The sequence below is a fragment of a genome, unplaced genomic scaffold, assembly GCF_019419815.1.
Source record: "Pyrus x bretschneideri cultivar Hongxiangsu unplaced genomic scaffold, Pyrus_bretschneideri_v1 Contig91, whole genome shotgun sequence".
Lineage (NCBI taxonomy): Eukaryota > Viridiplantae > Streptophyta > Magnoliopsida > Rosales > Rosaceae > Pyrus > Pyrus x bretschneideri.
In genome coordinates this window covers 252,674-270,344 of record NW_025999833.1, presented here as the reverse complement: position 1 = coordinate 270,344, position 17,671 = coordinate 252,674, and the positions used below count along the sequence as shown (strand labels likewise).

The window sequence follows — 17,671 nt, the reverse complement described above, 5'->3', positions numbered from 1 at the left end:
TGCCATTGCCAATTCTGTGAAACCAAGGAATAACTAAGTACTGACAAGTCGACGAGTCCTCTTCCTAGATTTAATAGCACAGATTGATGTGGGGAGTTGCAAGGTAAAATACCATCTCCTCTGCTCCTTTTCAGACGCCAATTATACAGTTAACTGACTGAGATTGGGAGTCAAAGCCAGACACGTCACTAGCTGAAGGAGAACGAATACAAACTCATCATCAAAACATAATGTTGAAATATCCCACTTGACCGTATCTCTAAAAAAAGAGAAGTTTAAATATCCTAACTCTATCCAAACTAATACTGAGATCTTTTGTGATAAAACCCCACACACGACGGATTATACAAGTGGTAATTACCGAGTTGGGTATAATATCGATGTTGTTGGAAGTAAACTTTTGACCCGTTTCTCTGATAATTTCATACACAACACAAAGACTTTAATCCAATCACTTAATCGTGTGCATCATTCCTTTAATTGCGTTACTTATCAACTGCATTTGGCCCCCCGCGTTGTTATCTAGATCACTATCTGGTTTCATTGCTTCTGTTTCGAGGGAACTTAACAAAACAATGCATGCTCAAGATAAAATCAAATAGTGTAGGGCACCTTTACCATACAAGCTCTCTAAACGATGTATATACAAAGAACCGTTTCGTATTCCAGGGTCTATATATAGTACACGTCCGTATATGAAAATGAAGAGACAGACTTAAGCTAGGAAAAATGAGAAACCAAGCCAGCTCAACGCTCGGTCGACAAAATTTAATGCCACAGGAACCACCGTATGCACTACCTTCGGTAATGTCGGGTACGTAAGTGTTCCCAGTATGAACCAGTTGAAGCTTAAGAGAGCAACCGCATCGGAAGCAGGTTTATTCTTTATGGTAGAGAAAAACTGAACCACACTCTTCAATGACATACCAACCACAGAGAAGAGAGCCACGATAAGGGGGCATGCAAGGGTCTTCAGCTTGCCAAACAATCATTCCAACCACATGTGATAACGCTGCACTGAAAAGAGTCTGTTTGACTGCAATACCCCTTCGATGGTCGATAACTTCACTCATATCTAAACTTCTGAGGCTGATTTCAGGCATAACAGGATGTATAGGTCCAGTGGATATTGGTTCATTTCTCAAGATTTTGAGCAACTCCATTTTAGTTTTGCATTCATCCCCCGAGTATCTTTGTGCATCGGAAGGTCTTGAAGGATGAATCCACTTCCATCATAACAGGATTTCAGTGATGGGATCCCAATGGCTGTACTCTGGGCATTGCCTGTTTGATCTCGACCTTTGTTGTTCCAGTATCCTACCCCTGAATTTCTTTTAGCCGCAGATTTTCAGTTCTCAGATCGTGTAACTGCCGAATCACATACAAGGGTCAAGTATTCAGTTAAGTATAATTGAAATGGGACATAATAATGCAAATGTATAGAAAGACAGATCTAAATTTGCATTGCAAGCAACTTGAGTGAACACGCCTCTTGTTGTGTCTCGTTTAAGAACTGAGGGATAATACACTTATCTGTTTGATGGTCTCACTAAACTCAGAAGCAACATTTTTTTAACCCTAGTGCAGTGTACTTAGCATTACTTGTTTTACATTTTCAAAAGTAATAGCGCACTAAGTTTTTTAATCTGTATGTGGTTAATCATTGAACTTACAAGTATAAGAAGAAAAGCGACCCAACTTTTCAAAAGTTAACACCGCATAATATTTGACAATGTTTATGGCAAACAGTGAGATACTCGCGATAATAATCAAAGGATCAAACAGTTTTCGACTTTTTCTGATTTTTTCACGGATAACTGTTAAATGGGATCTAAGAATTAGATGGTCCAGGGTAACCACAAGAATAATAATTCTTTTGGTTCTAATCAAAATGAACTTTCTTAAGAAGGGGGATCTTAGTATCAATTTTTAAATTTAATCATTACAAGAAATAGACATTCAAATCAACAATGATGTTACCGTTTCATCATAAAAGGGCACAGGCTCACTCATTCATATTGGCATGTCCTTATTCTGGATTGCTAGATATTGGCATGCCAAACACCAGAGCCAGAGGACACAAGAAACTCTTGTTCCGCAAACCATACTAGAGAAGTTATAAATTAGAAGTATTTAGCATAGTAAGAAATACATACATAAAGTGCAGCCAGAGTAGTGGAATGCAGTTTTGGCCACTAGCTCAAGGCATGCATGGGGATGATAAAAGTCATTACCTCGCTCACTAGTAGTTCAACTTTGGCAATGGCCTTGTCATGTTCCCCTTCAAGTTCTGCTAATATCAACTCCATCATTCTTCGTTCGTTAATGGCTGTATGTAGATGCTCCTGAAGCTCTTTTCTATCCAATGCTAGATTCTCCACCTCAATTTGCATATCGAGTAAATGTTTTTCCAGCTGTTTACATAACAACATTTTTCTAGCCAAGACATTCTCAGAGAATATGAAATTTAGGAGCTATAATACAATGAGGAAAACAACCATCCAGCAGATGAAGCGTAAACAGATGAAAAAGAACTAACAGCCCAACAGCTGGAAATAAACATCATCAAAAGCTAGATCAGACGTAGTAAACAAACAAAAGCTATTATCCTAGTCTCCAGCTAGAACACAAATCATAACCACCCATCATCCTTGACATCCTTAATTCAAATAGCAGGACCTTACCAAACACACGAGCAACAAAACAACATACAAATAAACAAACAAAAATATATAGTAAACCGTTCATAAACTAAACCAAAACAAAAACACAATGGGGGAGAATGGGATGTTACTACATATAATTACACGTCAACATGCCAGTCTACTTTCCTTTGTAAATGACATGCTCAATATATGTGTTTCCTTAATAGGAGAGTAAAATTCACTGAAAGCAGATAAAGTCAACCTGCCTCTCCCTCTGTAAGGTAGTCAAAACTCGCCCCGGCAGAGATATAAGTGCCAATGTCCATATCATGATTCTCAAGAAAATGTTCACTTGGAAGCAGACTGCTGCCCTCACCAACTCCATCCATGCATGAATGACAATAAAAGCAGTCTTTATGCCAAACAAGCATAAGAGCTTCAAAACTGAGAAAGGCCAAGTCACCAAGATCATTGTGTTAGTTATTAACTCAGAAATTAATGCCATCACATCCACCGGTATTAGTGCCTTTTCTAATCAACTAGTTTGTCACAAGTTGCAAGACATGCTGTATCTTATTCTCGAGTTCCTGATATCCTGCATAATCAATGGATCCTTCAAAAGGCCAAAACAAAAGAAAAAGCAGAAAACAAAACTAAATAAATTATCAAAAGGCCCTCAGAAATACAGAATTTGGATACCACGCGTTATCCGAATTTCAGTTCCATTGATGAGAGAGACTCAAGCATTTATCGACTACACGTCTCATGAAATTTGCGAACTTTAAATGACCACGGTTCTCAACAGTGCCAACTTCCATTGTAACTCCTAAAAAATGAGACTTTTAGTCATTACTCCCCCACCCCAAAAAAAAAAAAAAAAAAAAAACTCCACTCTCTAATACAAAATAATGGTGAAACAAAGAAGATGGGTGAACAAAATATTCTCAACCATCACAACAAATATTAACAGTGCATGTGGTGGATTGCCGCTTTCTATTCAACCCACTGCATTCCGAGTTCAAACCCTCCCACTCCCCTTCGTGTAATTTAGAGTTAGAGTAACAATATCACTTGTAATCAAAACAAATATTATCAATACAACTAACGCAATACAATAGAAAACTGAGCCAAGCTAAAGAATGCTTCAACCTCGATCGATTCGAATCAAACTACTTCGGATTATATTAACTAAAATGAATGCAGAAAACAAACCCAAAAATTTAAAAATAAAATAAAACGCGTTAAATCATACCCAAAACTGTAAACCAAAAAAGTGGCAACAGACCACAAAAAATTCCCTCTGTGGAACAAACATGCGAGAAAACCCAGCCATCTGTGCTCCCTTAAACCCTAAAATGCCACAAAAGCAGGCCGAGGAACCAGCAAAAGCAAATTTAATTCGAAATTCTTACGAGAAAAAACCAATAAGAAACTCCAACCGATCATACGGAGGTAAAACGCCCCACAAAGCAGAAAAAGATAGCAACATTATTAGTTACAGAAGAGAAAAAGAACACTTACGCAGCAGGAGGACACAGAGACTACGAGTTGAGCTTGAAGAGACAGAGTGGATATGTGCAGCGCTTGTGCACATCAAAAGCAGTTGCGGAAGTGCACAGGTGGCAGCAGGACCATGGCCAATGATAGACATTTAATACGGTGTACTGCTATTCATTTTTAGGTTTTGGGTTCGATTTTAGCAAGAGTCAAATTTGAATCACACTAAGCCCACCCCTTCCCCCTTAGGCCAACTCCAACCCATGGCCTAAAACCTATTTTTCCCCTTCTATTCCCCCCAATCCATATCCATTCCAACCCGAATTCTAATTTGGATCTAAAACCTAAAACCTTAAAAAAAGCCAGAAACCGGCCCAGATTTAGCCCAGAAAATGGTGTGAGCCCACCATTACGAGTGAAACCCGACGCTTGAGCGCCAACTCCCCTAGGAGACGGGCCCCATGCGGGCGACGCGCCAAGACTGAGACCGGCATGGCCCCACCCACGCGGGCATGTTGCCCATTTGCACCAGAGAGCCAACAACTCTTTTTAATCCAACGGCATACATAAACAGGCCGTTGATTAATCCAGGCCTACATTCAAATTTTTTTTTTTATATTTATATATTTATTGAATCCAACTGCTGAGATCGAATATAATCAAATCTAATGGTATTTATATTTATATATTTATTGAATCCAACTGCTGAGATCGAATATAATCAAATCTAATGGTAAATATATATATATATATATATATATATATAATTGCCCAAATTTAAATCCAACGGCTAAAATAATTATAAAAAAAAGTTATTTAACTCAAAATTCACCCAAAAACTCTATAAATACCTATGTACTTGTTCAAACATCTACACAAAACTCACTTTTCTCCTACAATTCTTCCAATTTTTCTTTCTACCATTTCTTCCCATTTCCTAATTTTTCAAGATGGCAAAAGAGCATATTAGAGGTCGTAATTGGACCTTTGAGGAAGATATTGTTTTATGCTTGGAATGGGTTTCTATTAGTGAAGATGGTGTCGTTGGCACGAATCAAAATAAAAAGGTTGTGGGGTAAAATCGTTGATAAGTTCAATGAAAACTCCAATGCCGACTGAAGGGAAGTAGTGGTGTTTACGATCGGTGGAAGGTTACGAACAAAGTGTGCACTTAATGGAAAAAAGCTTGCAGAGAGTCGTGGTTGACATGGCTAGTGAAAGGAGCGCCACAGAAGTTGTGAGTTTGTTTGTTGATATTTTATTTGTCATGTACATAATATTATTTTGCAACTAATTATGTTTCTGTATTTCTTGCATAGGGTGACAAAGCAATGGAAATTTACAAGACCAGAACTACACCAAAAAATCAAGCTTTTAAGTTGCATCAACGTCCTCAAGGATTGTTCGAGGTGGGGAACCGATGCGGACCAACAATAGGGAAGATTATTTCATAATGAAGCCACACATACAAATGATGTCAATGAAGGTGTTGATGAATTGACCCCAACTTCTTCTTTTGCAAGGCCCTTGGGAAGAGATAAGCAAAAGGAAGCAAAGAGAAAAGGGAAGTCCCAAGATCTGATTAGTGCACAAATTGCTACCGTTTTTGCAAGATTGACTGAAAGCCATAGCTCTCAGGAGGAAGAAGCGACCCAAATGTGTTTGGCCATTACGCACGAAGGGGATAAGGAGCAAGAAATGTTCAAATGTAATTTCATGATGGAGGACCTCAACAAATACACTCCAGAGAGGAAGCAGTTCTTACATGATAAGCAAAAGGAAATTTTGCGAAGGCATGCCACAAGAAGTATATTTCAAGATGATGATTCATCTCAAGGCTATATCCCAAGTCCACCACCAAGTCCAAATGGTGGATATCATTATTAAGTTTATGTAGTTTATGAATTATCAATTGTATTAAGTTTATGTGGTTTATTAATTGTCATTTGTATTAAGTTTATGACTTATTAATTATCGTGTGTATTAAATTTATGGCTTATTAATTATTGTTTCTATTAATCTAGATGCCTTCAATAATTATTGTACTTGTTGTTGCACACTTTGATGTACAATAGATGCCTTCAATTTAACACAAGAATACATTAATACACCAACACATTAATACACTTAAGATTATCCATCATCAACGTTCTTCTTCTCGATGCCATATATGCTCAACCAAATTCTTGCGGAGTGTGTCATGACCTTGAGGAGCTTGAATTCTATTTAAACGTCTCATATACTCACTCAGTGTGACCCTATCATTTCGGGTCTCGTATGTAATTGCAACAAGATATTCAACATCTCTTGCCATAGCTCTCGCATATGTTGGTTGGTCATCATCCACATCTTCGTTAGTTACTTCTTCAATTTCTACATACTCATCTTCCACAATCATGTTATGCAAAATTATGCACGTCATCATGATTGAATGGAGGTCTTGACACCCTCAACCCCAATATTCTCCAAACATCGGGGTATGCACGTGCTAGCTGACATCCAAAGGTGACGAAGCCATATTAGGATGCATGAGAACTAAAACAATTAGTCGACATAAATAAAACTTGTAAATTTGACTATAGTGAATATGCAATTGAGGAACGTGTTCAGAGCATACAACTAAACCGAGACACTAGAAAGGAAATAATATAAAATCGAATGAACAAAGGAATGGGTCTTACACTGAGAGGACTCGAAGATGCCAATGTGGAAGTGCCTTGACGCCTGGATTGTATGCCTCGATTCTAAGTCTTGAGGGGGCACAAAACAAAACATGAGTGGACCAAGTTGATATATAAGTAATACTAAAACAATTATTCATCAACGTACTAACCCCTAAAGTTTTAGAAAACTCGTATAGCATAATAAGTAATAGGTTTTCTGAAAACCCTAGCATGCCATAAAACCTTTAATAAAACATACATCGTATATAAAGTGATAAATAATTGTATCAGTATTGCCCGAAGGCAGGTCATTCGCCCATAGGCAAATCATACGCTCATAGGCAGATCATTCGCCCATAGGCAGAACATACGCTCGCAGGCATAGTATACGCTCGTAAGCAGAACATAGTTGCGACTAGATAAGCACAAAAATCATTGAACATAATCTTTCAAGAATATAAGTATATATACATCTCAACGAAGCTCAGCAGCTCAAACATCATATCTTAAATCATCTTCATAGTATATAGTCATTCATCATATATACTACAAAGAAAGTAAATTCGATAAAGCATGAAATATCATAAGGCATAAAACCAATTTACTCATAAATGTTTCATAAAACATAGCCATTAAATCATGCTTTCATGTATGCATTTTTAATAGTAAAATATGCATTTTGGAAGGGGTCCACTCACAGATACTCTGTCGTTGAAGAGCCATGCGAAATAGGAAGAATGGAAAAGCCGCTAACAAACTCACCTAAGCACATAAAGGGTCCAATTAACAAAACTCTAACTTAACAATTGAATTTTGAGAAATGGACGTCATAAACGGATTCAGGACATCGAAAAAGTCACCTAAGCACATAAAGGGTCTAATTAATAAAACTCTCCCACACAAAGCCACACGCGCCTTCACGAGCCGTCATGAGGTGGCGGCCCCAGCTGCCATGCGCCGCCACTCGCCATTTAGGTCACCAGAAAGGTTGGGCCTGGGCAACTAGACCTGGGCCTGGTTCTCAGTTAGGCTTGGGTTTAGTTTTGGGTTGGCCCAAGGGTTTTTGGGCTAGGTTTAGCAAATAGGTTTGGACCTGGGTTCATTGAGCCGAAGGCCTGGGTTTGCACTACCCAAAGGCTTGGGTTTATTTGGTTACCAGGTCTGGTCGACCTGGTTTTAAACTGGTATCGACGAAAAAGGAGGTCGGAGCCTCCCAAGCTCCGTACAACTCTGATTCTCCACCCTAGCATGCTATCTGCCTACCAAAATGAAGACCACTAAAAGTAGATTAGGATTTTACCAATTTCAGGTCCAGCCGTGGCTGGGAATAAGCTCGAAGCCGTCGAACCTCATCGGAAAGGTGGGTGTACTGGGTTCCAAATATGTTTCTGTGCTTCACAGAGGATGAGGGAGAGGGAGGAAACCCATCATAGTGGTGGTGGTGTCGTCGTTCGTCGTGGTCCTTTGGGTGGGTGTGTGTGTGTGTGTGTGTGTTGGTCCTCAGGGAATGGAGGATGCAGCGAGGGGGGAGAGAAAGAGAAGAGAGAAAGTGAAGGAAAGAAGGAGAGTGAAGCACGGGGAGGGAAAAGGAGAAATGAAAGTGGGCCAGAGGACAACCCAAAAGTAAGTGGCCCTACAGGGCACACAAAATAAGGCCCAAAAGAAATCCTATTTCAAAATATCCCATTTTTTGTGAAATTACAAAAATGTCGTTTTGTTTCGAAAAGCTCCGGGATGGGTTGTTACATGTCTTCCACATTTCATAATCCTCCAGCCCCTCTAACAATGGCCCATCGAGCATGTAGGATCCCGAACGCTCTCTCCACATCCTTCCTGTAAGACTCTTGTTTCTGCAAAAATAATTTCTTTTTCACACTACCGAGATGAGAATAACTTTTCACAAAGGTAAACCAACTAGGATAAATACCATCACTTAAGTAGTAACCTAGCTCATGCCCATTACCATTTACCTTGTACCTCTATTTCGATGCCCATCCATTTACAACATCATTGAACAAAGGAGAAGACCAAAGAATATTGATATCTTTGTTTAATACGGGAGCACTGAATAATGCATGCCAAATCCATATGTCGTAAGACGCCACAGCCTCGAGCATGATGGTTGGCTTGTTGTGACGGTCCTTGAATTGGCCAACCCAAGCAGTAGGACAATTCTTCCACTCTTAATGCATACAATCGAGACAGATTTCTCATCGAGTTCAGATCCTGAATGTTATACCTTGCTGAAGGCGATTCATGAGAGAACAACGCATAGTTCTGCTTGACCGAGATGTGGAAAAGATACTCAATCTTTCTAGAGTCATGATTACGTTGCCTAATCCCCAAATATTCTAACATGACTTTAATTAGGGTTTCTTTACTTAGGAAACAAGTAATACTTTTAATATGCTTTAAGCCTAGGATGCCGGATTATGCTTAATAGGTTGTGTATATTCCAATTATTTTTACCACAAATCATGAACCAAAAAAATCATGATCCCATAGTCTAAGTCATAGTTAAAATGGTTAAAGGCACATCTTGGCCTTGGTCATTAGTATGAGCTCAAAGAAACTCCAACAGACCTCCAAACAAAAAGCCAAGAAAAGACAATCACAAAAAGAAAAATAAAACTAGAAAATGTGCCTTCTTTAGGACAATTCTTCCACTCCCGATGCATAAAATCGAGACTTCCTATCATGCTAGGGAAGCCTCTTTTGTTTGCCTTGCGTAGAAGCCTCTTCAAGTCTTCATGATTTGGCTTACGGAGGTATGTGGCTCCATATATGGCTTCAATTGCTTTACAAAAGTGCTTGAGGTTCTCAATAGCAATACTCTCCGCAAGTCAACAATATTCGTTAGTTGAGTCTGTAGAGCACCCATTAGCTGGAATCCAAAATCAGTTGTGAGCTTCTGATAAGGTGATAGACTTTGTCGGCCTACGACATCTATCTTCCTTGCAAAGTAATGATCATGATGGACAACTGCGTTTAATATGCTTTCAATGTGTAGCTTTGATACCTTATGAGGAGGGAGCATACATTTGGCACTTGGCTTAAAAGGTGTGCCAAAAGAAAGTCGCTAGCCCCAAAGAATTTTGGCCCTGCTGCTTTTGGAGGAAATTTAAGGGACATATATGATGAGTTTCTTGGTGATTTTTGTCAAGGTATTGGTCAGAACAAATTCTTTATTTTTTCTAGAATTATTAGTAATTATTATTGCTGTTAATTTTGCTTATGCGAGATTGATGTACACTTTGGTTGGAAATTGATTATTCTAGTGTTCTTGCTTCTCTATGACGGATGACTTTATCCCTTCTTCGCTTTGTCTACAATGATTTAATTGTTTCACTCGCATCCAAAAGGTGACTTTTACTGCCCTCACATTTATCAAGAAGTGAACGTTGTTACTGTGGAGGAAAAAATAATCACAAAAATCTTGGAGGCGACATGTGGATTTTATCCCGAAGAAGACAAGTTTGTCCTCATTAAATGGACAAGGCATACAAATACTCCCACAGGCAGCTCAACATCCCTCGAAGTTTAAACAATTGTTTATGACTGCTCAAAGTTCTCCTGCTTGTGGCATGGAAAAGTCATAGGTATTAAAGATAAGGATTAATAACTAAATCTTATCTTTAATACATCCCCAATTAAAGATCAACTTCATCAAGTAATCCATATCACAATCAATCAAGGATACTTCCACCATTATCCACATATATTTTCTCCTAATTAATATCTTGGAAATATCCTTTCCTTATTCATCTAACGGATGACACACATTAGCCAATAGGATGCTGGCACGTGTTAGGCGACTACTTAACACTATGTCTGACCACCTCTTCCTATAAACCTTCATCTCCACCAAATTTTGGTAAGCTTTTGCTATGCATACGTCCCTAAACACTTACTGTTTCGAGAGATACTGACTTAGGCATCGAAGATTCACTGGCCAAACCACCCCCTTGTGGCCGTATGAGGCTTTGATCTTTGATCAAATGTGTTGATTGTTTTGTAAGTACAAATTCATCAAGACTAAAGACGGCAAATTTTTACTACCATAGCTACAAATAACTTCGCTAAAATGGGCTTGCCTTCCGAAATCTTGGTGGCATGACTCACTAGTTGGATTTTGAATACAAATAAAAGAGCCACAATACCACATCGATCAAAACTGGTTTTGTTAGACTTTATAAGCTCTTACTAGAATAAGGATTGGAGTGGTGGCATGGACCTTGGGCTTATTTATATAGTCAAGGATCCGAGCACCTGGGTGGATGTGATATTAGGCTGACGTCAGCCATGTTCTACCACGTTCTAAAAAAATTTGCATCAGGCACGTGGGGGCGCATCTCCGATAGCAATTCAGATGGTGGGGCCTGCATGGCAGCCCACTCAGTTACCGTTGCTAGGAGCAACATGACTTTTTCCAGGCCGTTAGATCTTCAATGTTACAGTTAGGCTATGCATCAAAATCTAGACTGTTGGATTTCAATCTTTTTGTAATCCAATAGTCCAGATTAATTAAGTTAATAAAAAACTTAAAAATTAATTTAAAATCAGAAAAAATTCAAAATTATAATTTTGTTTTCTATAAATATGTAATTTCTATCTTCTTCTATGAATATATAATTTTAAAATTTTAAGTTAATAACACCATTGGGTACTTTATGTAATTTGTATTTATTTAATATAGTACTTTATATAATTTCGTATTTATTTAATTTGTACTTTATGTAATTTCATATTTATTTAATTTGGTATTTTATTTAAATTAAAATCCTATCTGAATTAAAAAAAAATATTATTTTATAAAATAAAAAATATTAATATTTTAATGCGAATTTGTGACATCCCGTCCCGACATTATCGAACGTACGTGCGAAATTACGTTTTTGCCCCTAGTTTGTTTCGTCATGTTCTTGGTCATTTGGTGTGGTGTTGGCATGTGTTGGGCCACACACACACACATACACTGTCCCTATCTCTCTCTCTCTGTCTTTCTCCCTGTCTCCTCCCCGTGCTCCCTTCCTTTCCCTTAAACCTGTACGGACACACACATAACCACACCAAAGCTTGCAGATCGAGGGAACCAATCATACCTTTGAACTCGTGAGGTTGAGAGGAGCACGATCGTACCATTTTCAGGTAAGGTTACCACTGTTTTCACGTCGGTTCGAGGTATTCCGATTTGTGCACTATTCATGCAAACTTATTGTAGCATGTTTTTGGTATTTCTAAGTTCATAGGTAGCTTGGTGGTGTCCCAAGGAACCTCGGAGTACTTAGTTGGATGGAAGTGGACGTCGGGATCGCCCTGTTCTAACTTGGCCGGTTTTTGAGTTTGGGGACAGGTATGATTCTGTTATTTTTAGGCTTTAAAAGTAGTCTATCGTGATTCTCCTAGGTCTAAGCTTCATTTTGGCGTTTGAATCATGGAAAATGGTTGAGAAATGAGTGAGAAAACGAAGTTAGAAAATTTCCCAGTTTTCCGGCGCCGGCGACGACGCCGGAGCCTCACCGGAGGTTCGCCGGAGAAGGTGACGGAATATTCCGTCAAGTCTGACGGAATATTCCTGACGCCGTTAACGGAATCTGTCAAAACTGACGGAATATTCCTAACGGCGTCAGTTGACGCCGTCCGTGTGCACCGCACGTGCCTGCGCGTGGCCGGCGCGTGTGGCCGTGCCTTGGCCGGCGCGTGGGGGCGCGTGCGGCGGAGGAAAATTATTCTAAAAATATGGTTGTGATCCTGAGGTTGTGTAGAGCACGTTGGTATATTCATTTGTCCATTTTGAGCAATGTATGAGAAGTTATTACGAGAAGTTGGTTATGTGCTTTAAAGTTAACGTTTTTATAGCTATATACTATATTTTCCCAGAACTTGAATAAATGTATTCATTATGCCATGCATTACATTATCGTTTTTCGTGCATCGTTGGGTATGATAGGATTTTTACCACCTGCGTAAAAGGGTTAAAAACACCTAAAATACTTGCAAGAGAAACAAGGTTATTGTAGTATAATTGACTCAAGCAAGGTCGTTCTCCACAAGGATTAATTTAAAGAGATCAAAGCAAAATCAATTCTCAACTAATTAATTAAAACAAAGTTTTTCTTTTGAAAGAGGTGATTTAATGACCTAAACTAAGAAAAACGAATTTAATTAAAAAGATTACTTAAAAATCACAACTTTAAAGAAAGATAAGGGGAACAATTTTTAGGATTCAAAGAGAGAAAGTACTAGGGTTCCGCCGTCACACTAACAATCCTATGTAGCTTTTCTAAATTACTTATGAACCATACATGTATGTTTTGAAAGTTAGGTTTTCCTAGAGTATATCTTACTTGGAACCTCCAACATAGAACGTATATCTAACATGCAACCCGTCCGTGGTGTTCAGATCGAATGTGAACATGCAAGACTCATTAAGTTTTATGAAAACCTTTTTAAAAAAACTATATAACCCTTAAAACGTGTCGTCCATCCTAAGAGGTTACACATATTAACCACAAGAAGCTTTAGTCAATTTTAGGGACAATCCTCCGCCAAAATTGCATCAAGTAACTTTTCCAAATATCCTGATGGTCGCGAATCACTAAGACAAATAGATAGTTTAAAGCACAGTGATTAACATTCCAAAACCTGCATGCATAAATTCATAAGCAAAGTAAAAAGAGACTACATATTCTTGCTAAGGATCATGGCCTCGCCCTAGCAAAAAGAATTAGTTACGCATATTCATACTAAAAATCATAGTCTTTATTGAAAATAGAAAAAGAATGAAAACACCTTGTAGAATAAAATCTGAAAATCTCTAAACTTTGCCCAAAATCTTCTCTCCAAAAGTTGCATAAAAGAAAAAGCCTCTTCAATGAGAACGGCCAAACCCTTTTTATATCTCCCTCAAAGCTAAAACACAAACCCTAACCCTAAAGTATTTTATTCCCACTAAGAAATAAAATAATAATAAAATAAAATAGAAAGTAAATTCCTAATTAACCCAGGAAAAACTGTACAGAAACTGTTCAGCCACGTTTTAGACTCAAATCTCCTCCAAATCCGGCCCAAGATAGCTTGTTTTAAAGATAAGAACATTCGGAACACATCTCCAGAAGGTCACAAACCCATCTGAGGTCATCTTGGGCTCCAAAAACGCAATTCAAGCCCAACACGTCACTATTCCAGCACTGCGCATGGCTCCTTTATTTTATTACCAGAAAATCATCGCTTGGTAGAAAAAACTGATATTTTGATACGATCAAGCTAAGTGACTCACGAAAGTCCTCCAATTGGAATTACTCCAAAATTCGTCCATTTGGCCATGTTTTGCTCCAGAGGAAGTCGAAAATCCTATATTGGAAATATAATTCAAAGTATCAAAATTCTTCCAAATTATTAACCAAAATATACTAAGAATAGGGTAAAATATATAATATAAAATATACTCATCAGGGTACGTTATTAGTTGCATATATTTATACATATGCATATTGGGTGCTGTGGACGCACAGGTAAGTGCCAAGTAAGCGTTATTCACGTTTATGTTTCAGTAGTGGTTTGAGATAGTTAGAGAGCTCATAACCTGCACCCCCGGTGTTAGTGCTCCCGCCCGTGGCCAGGGCACAGTCCTTCACGTGATGTTCACCTCCCGCACCTTATACTCACCTTGGATTCAAGGTAGGTGCACAGCGCTGTCGTACAGACCACTTTAGGTGGTTCCGACTTGTAGGTGACCCGCGATTCTTCGCCCAGTCTTCACGTGATCGTATCACTTATTAACACTCAGGCCTGTCGTACAGACCACTTTAGGTGGTTCCCACTCGTGGGCAGGTTTAGATATTGAGATTGAGATTTGAGCTCTAGATGCAGCCGTACAGGTCACGTTAGGTGACTCCGGCTGCCAGATTACATGATATTGATATGTTTATACCTGGGCACTTGCATATCATTATGAGATTTCGGCATGGCATATTATTTGAGCATGTTTGGCATATGTGTATTGCGTATATATATTTTCTGGGAAGTATACAGGTTTTACGGCGTGGGGTTAGAAAGTATTTTATAAATGGTTTTAGAAAGATTTGTTTTGCACCCCTCCAGGTTCTAGTTGAGTAGCAGTTTCGGTGGTCTCCCAGAGGATTTTTCCAGCTTTTCTGACAGATACTCACCAGCGTAGGGTCACCTTCGGGTGTACTTTTGTCGCAACTTTTCTTTTGGACTGCTATAATCTCGCTCTGAATTTGTATCTCGCTAGCACCTGTTCTAGGACTTTGTATGCTAGTTTTTATTTATTCGTACTTTTATATTACTGTTCTATTAGCTTCCGCACGTGCACATGGCTACGTCACCTTCGTGTGACGGCCAGCACTCCCTGATCTCGGTCGGGGTGTGTCAGAATTGCTTTGGCTATTCAGTTTAGGGGTGGAGATGCAATAGACAATTACAATTCATTAAATGCGATTACTATTTCTTGAGGTGATTGAATTGCCTATTGCCAAATGAAACCTTTACACACTGAAAGTGCTCTTAGTTGCTTCTAGGTAGCTTTACCTTGTTCTTTTGCTTAATTTGCACAATTGTAATGGCTTGTCAATTTGCACGATTGTCATGGCTTGTCATTTGATCACTGAATACTAAAAGCTTCATTTGTTTTTTTCTTCAATTCTTATTGCCCAAGGTCATCCTCAGAGTATATATTGGCCAGTAAGGGCTATATCCTCGTTAGCAAACAAGGTCAGTTACAAGTAGCTTTCAGGTCGACTACCTGTAATTTTCGAGCTAACTACATTTAGTCATATGGATGAGGATTCTCTCCGGATCCTCTTTGTAGGGATCCTAGGAATCTTCACATTATGGCCGTTCATCGTATATCATGTGGTTAGTTTTCGTTAGGTACTATTTATGTTTAATTTTAAATAAAAAAATTCAAAATAATTTATGGTCGCATGATGTATGATAAATGGTTAAAATATGAGAATCGCTAGGATTCCCACAATTTGAATCCGAATAGGATCCAAATCCTAGTCATATGACAAAAGCTTTTGGTGGAGCCCGTGTGGAATTTCTATATCCTTCTCTCTCTTTATTATCGCTTCCAATACAACAAACTATTATAGTCCTATGAAAACTACGTAACCAAAACTAGACACTAAAAATAATGTTTTAGGGAGCTAAAACATAATCGTGAACACTCTTAGCCCTCCACGGTTGATAAGGGACTAAAGCTTCTCAATAAACGTTCCGAAATACTAGCGTTAACATATTTAAGAGCTACATTAGCAAAGCCATCATTTGATTTCAGAAAGCTTCGTATAAGTGTTTTTTATTGGTTGCGTAAAGGAGCTTCCAGGTAGGTTTTGAAATTACAACGAACCCTTTCTTCTTCCTTCGTGAAAGAGAAAATTTTAGAAAGGAATACAAAGAAGGGAAAAGCAAAAGAGAGAGACTACATCACCGATTAATTGTTTTTCAATATTTCTAATCCTGAAAATTGAAATGAAGCCTATTATTTTAATGGAGGAAAGGAGAAGAACTCAATTTGCGTACGTAAAAATTGAAAGATGACAATAGATCTATGTTTTGACTATTTTGCCCTTGAGCTGCAAGGTGAGCGTATGTAAGTTCCATTTGAAGGATGAAACTTGAGCTGACAATTCAAATGACCCCAGAACTTAACTGAACCAAGCAACCCTACTCTCCACCTTGCCCTCAAATTCCCCTTCAAGTTAAAAACAATTCTGTCCCGCTTCAACGAAATGTCCACTTGATCCATCAGCTCCGGACTCAGCGGAATTGACGATGATTGCACCAAGTAATGGAAATCAACCGAGCTATTTTTATTGACTTCGAACGGATACGCCACCAGCCTCGCAACGTTCAGCCCTTGGAAGCTCAGCATGAAGCTTGTATCCGAAAAGCTTGCATGCGCTTTGGTGTTGTCGTTCTCTGCCCTTACAACAATGGTGATCTCCGTTTCAAGAAGACCAGCCTCGGTGTTTTGAAAGTTGTCGAGATGACCAGAGGTGACGGTGATGAAAGGCACCCTCGGATGGACGATCATGTAGCCGGAAAACACCACGATGCTCACAATGATCATAGCTATGGCTACAATGGTGCAGATTATGGCTGCAAACCAAACCAAAGGGTGCGTGGCTGATCCTTGGGTTAATTTTCTTGTCATTGAGGGCTAACCCGAAGAGCGACAACATATATAGGGCAAAAGTGTTTTCGGGGTATTACGGGCAGTTTTATGTTGTGGATCAGGGTGGTGGTGGTGGTGGTGGTGGTAATTCTAGGGTTGAGTGGCTTCCCCCAAGACATGGAATTAAGTTGAGGTTGTTCCTGGTTCTTATTGGTAAGGAAGGTTTTGGTATCTTCTTTTCTTTATTTGAAAGCATTTGTGAATGTATGTATGTGTGTTTGTGTGTATATATAGGTGTTGTATGTTGTAGGTACCCCTTCCATCTAGGTATCTTGCTCACTACTTTTTTTTTCTTGTAAAGCGAAATATACCAAACTTGCATTGCTGCGTACCACTTATTGCCTTTCCCCTGTTTGCAGATGTGCAAAACATAAGACTAACATGTACTATGTAACGTAATATGACCAAGAATCATACAAAAAATGTATTCAATACATCCACTTTTTAACGGTTCGACAGGATGGTTTTCACCTTTTGCACTTTAAAATAAAGAAAAACTAATGAAAATGGCTTGAAAATTTTGAATTTTAATGATAAATACATAATAAAGGGTAAAGTGAATAGTACCAGAATTGACTTTTTAGTGTAAAAATGTGGTTTTTCGTTAAAGTGAACTGTACCGTGAGTTTTTCGTTAAAACTCCCAAATAATAATCACAGTTG

At 38.7% G+C, this 17,671-nt stretch overlaps 2 protein-coding genes across 8 annotated transcripts; both read right to left on the bottom strand.

Moving 5' to 3' along the window:
• Positions 1–589: 589 nt before the first annotated feature.
• On the bottom strand, positions 590–4,307 carry LOC103931124. Of its 7 annotated transcripts, none has more exons than XR_007255481.1 (5): positions 4,167–4,296; positions 3,332–3,471; positions 2,908–3,240; positions 2,235–2,414; positions 590–1,368 (listed from the first exon to the last, which is right to left on the bottom strand). XR_007255481.1 is itself a non-coding variant. In XM_048576842.1 (5 exons), the coding sequence occupies exons 1-4, from the start codon at positions 4,294–4,296 to the stop codon at positions 2,030–2,032; spliced, it is 570 nt and encodes a 189-aa protein (XP_048432799.1). In that variant the 5' UTR covers positions 4,297–4,307; the 3' UTR covers positions 590–1,368; positions 2,010–2,029. The 7 variants fall into 7 exon arrangements, 5 of the variants coding, with proteins under 5 accessions (XP_048432799.1, XP_048432801.1, XP_048432803.1 ...); XM_048576842.1 differs by lacking the exon at positions 3,332–3,471 and adding an exon at positions 2,010–2,107 and having other exon boundaries at positions 2,908–3,089; positions 4,167–4,307; XM_048576844.1 differs by adding an exon at positions 2,010–2,107 and having other exon boundaries at positions 2,908–3,471; positions 4,167–4,297.
• Positions 4,308–16,254: 11,947 nt separating this feature from the next.
• LOC103931133 lies at positions 16,255–17,298 on the bottom strand. The gene has a single exon (XM_009340543.2). It carries the CDS (start codon positions 16,986–16,988, stop codon positions 16,392–16,394), a length of 597 nt encoding a protein of 198 aa, XP_009338818.2. The 5' UTR covers positions 16,989–17,298; the 3' UTR covers positions 16,255–16,391.
• Between the last annotated feature and the right edge of the window lie 373 nt (positions 17,299–17,671).

Excerpts from the sequence above, each read along its gene's own strand:
- LOC103931124 (XM_048576842.1), bottom strand. The coding sequence starts at position 4,296 with ATGTCTATCATTGGCCATGGTCCTGCTGCCACCTGTGCACTTCCGCAA. Across the intron at positions 3,090-4,166 it reads TCTCTGTGTCCTCCTGCTGC|TTTTGAAGCTCTTATGCTTG; the intron begins GTAAGTGTTCTT and ends GGCCTTTCTCAG. Across the intron at positions 2,415-2,907 it reads CCTTACAGAGGGAGAGGCAG|CTGGAAAAACATTTACTCGA; the intron begins GTTGACTTTATC and ends TTATGTAAACAG.
- LOC103931133 (XM_009340543.2), bottom strand. The coding sequence starts at position 16,988 with ATGACAAGAAAATTAACCCAAGGATCAGCCACGCACCCTTTGGTTTGG.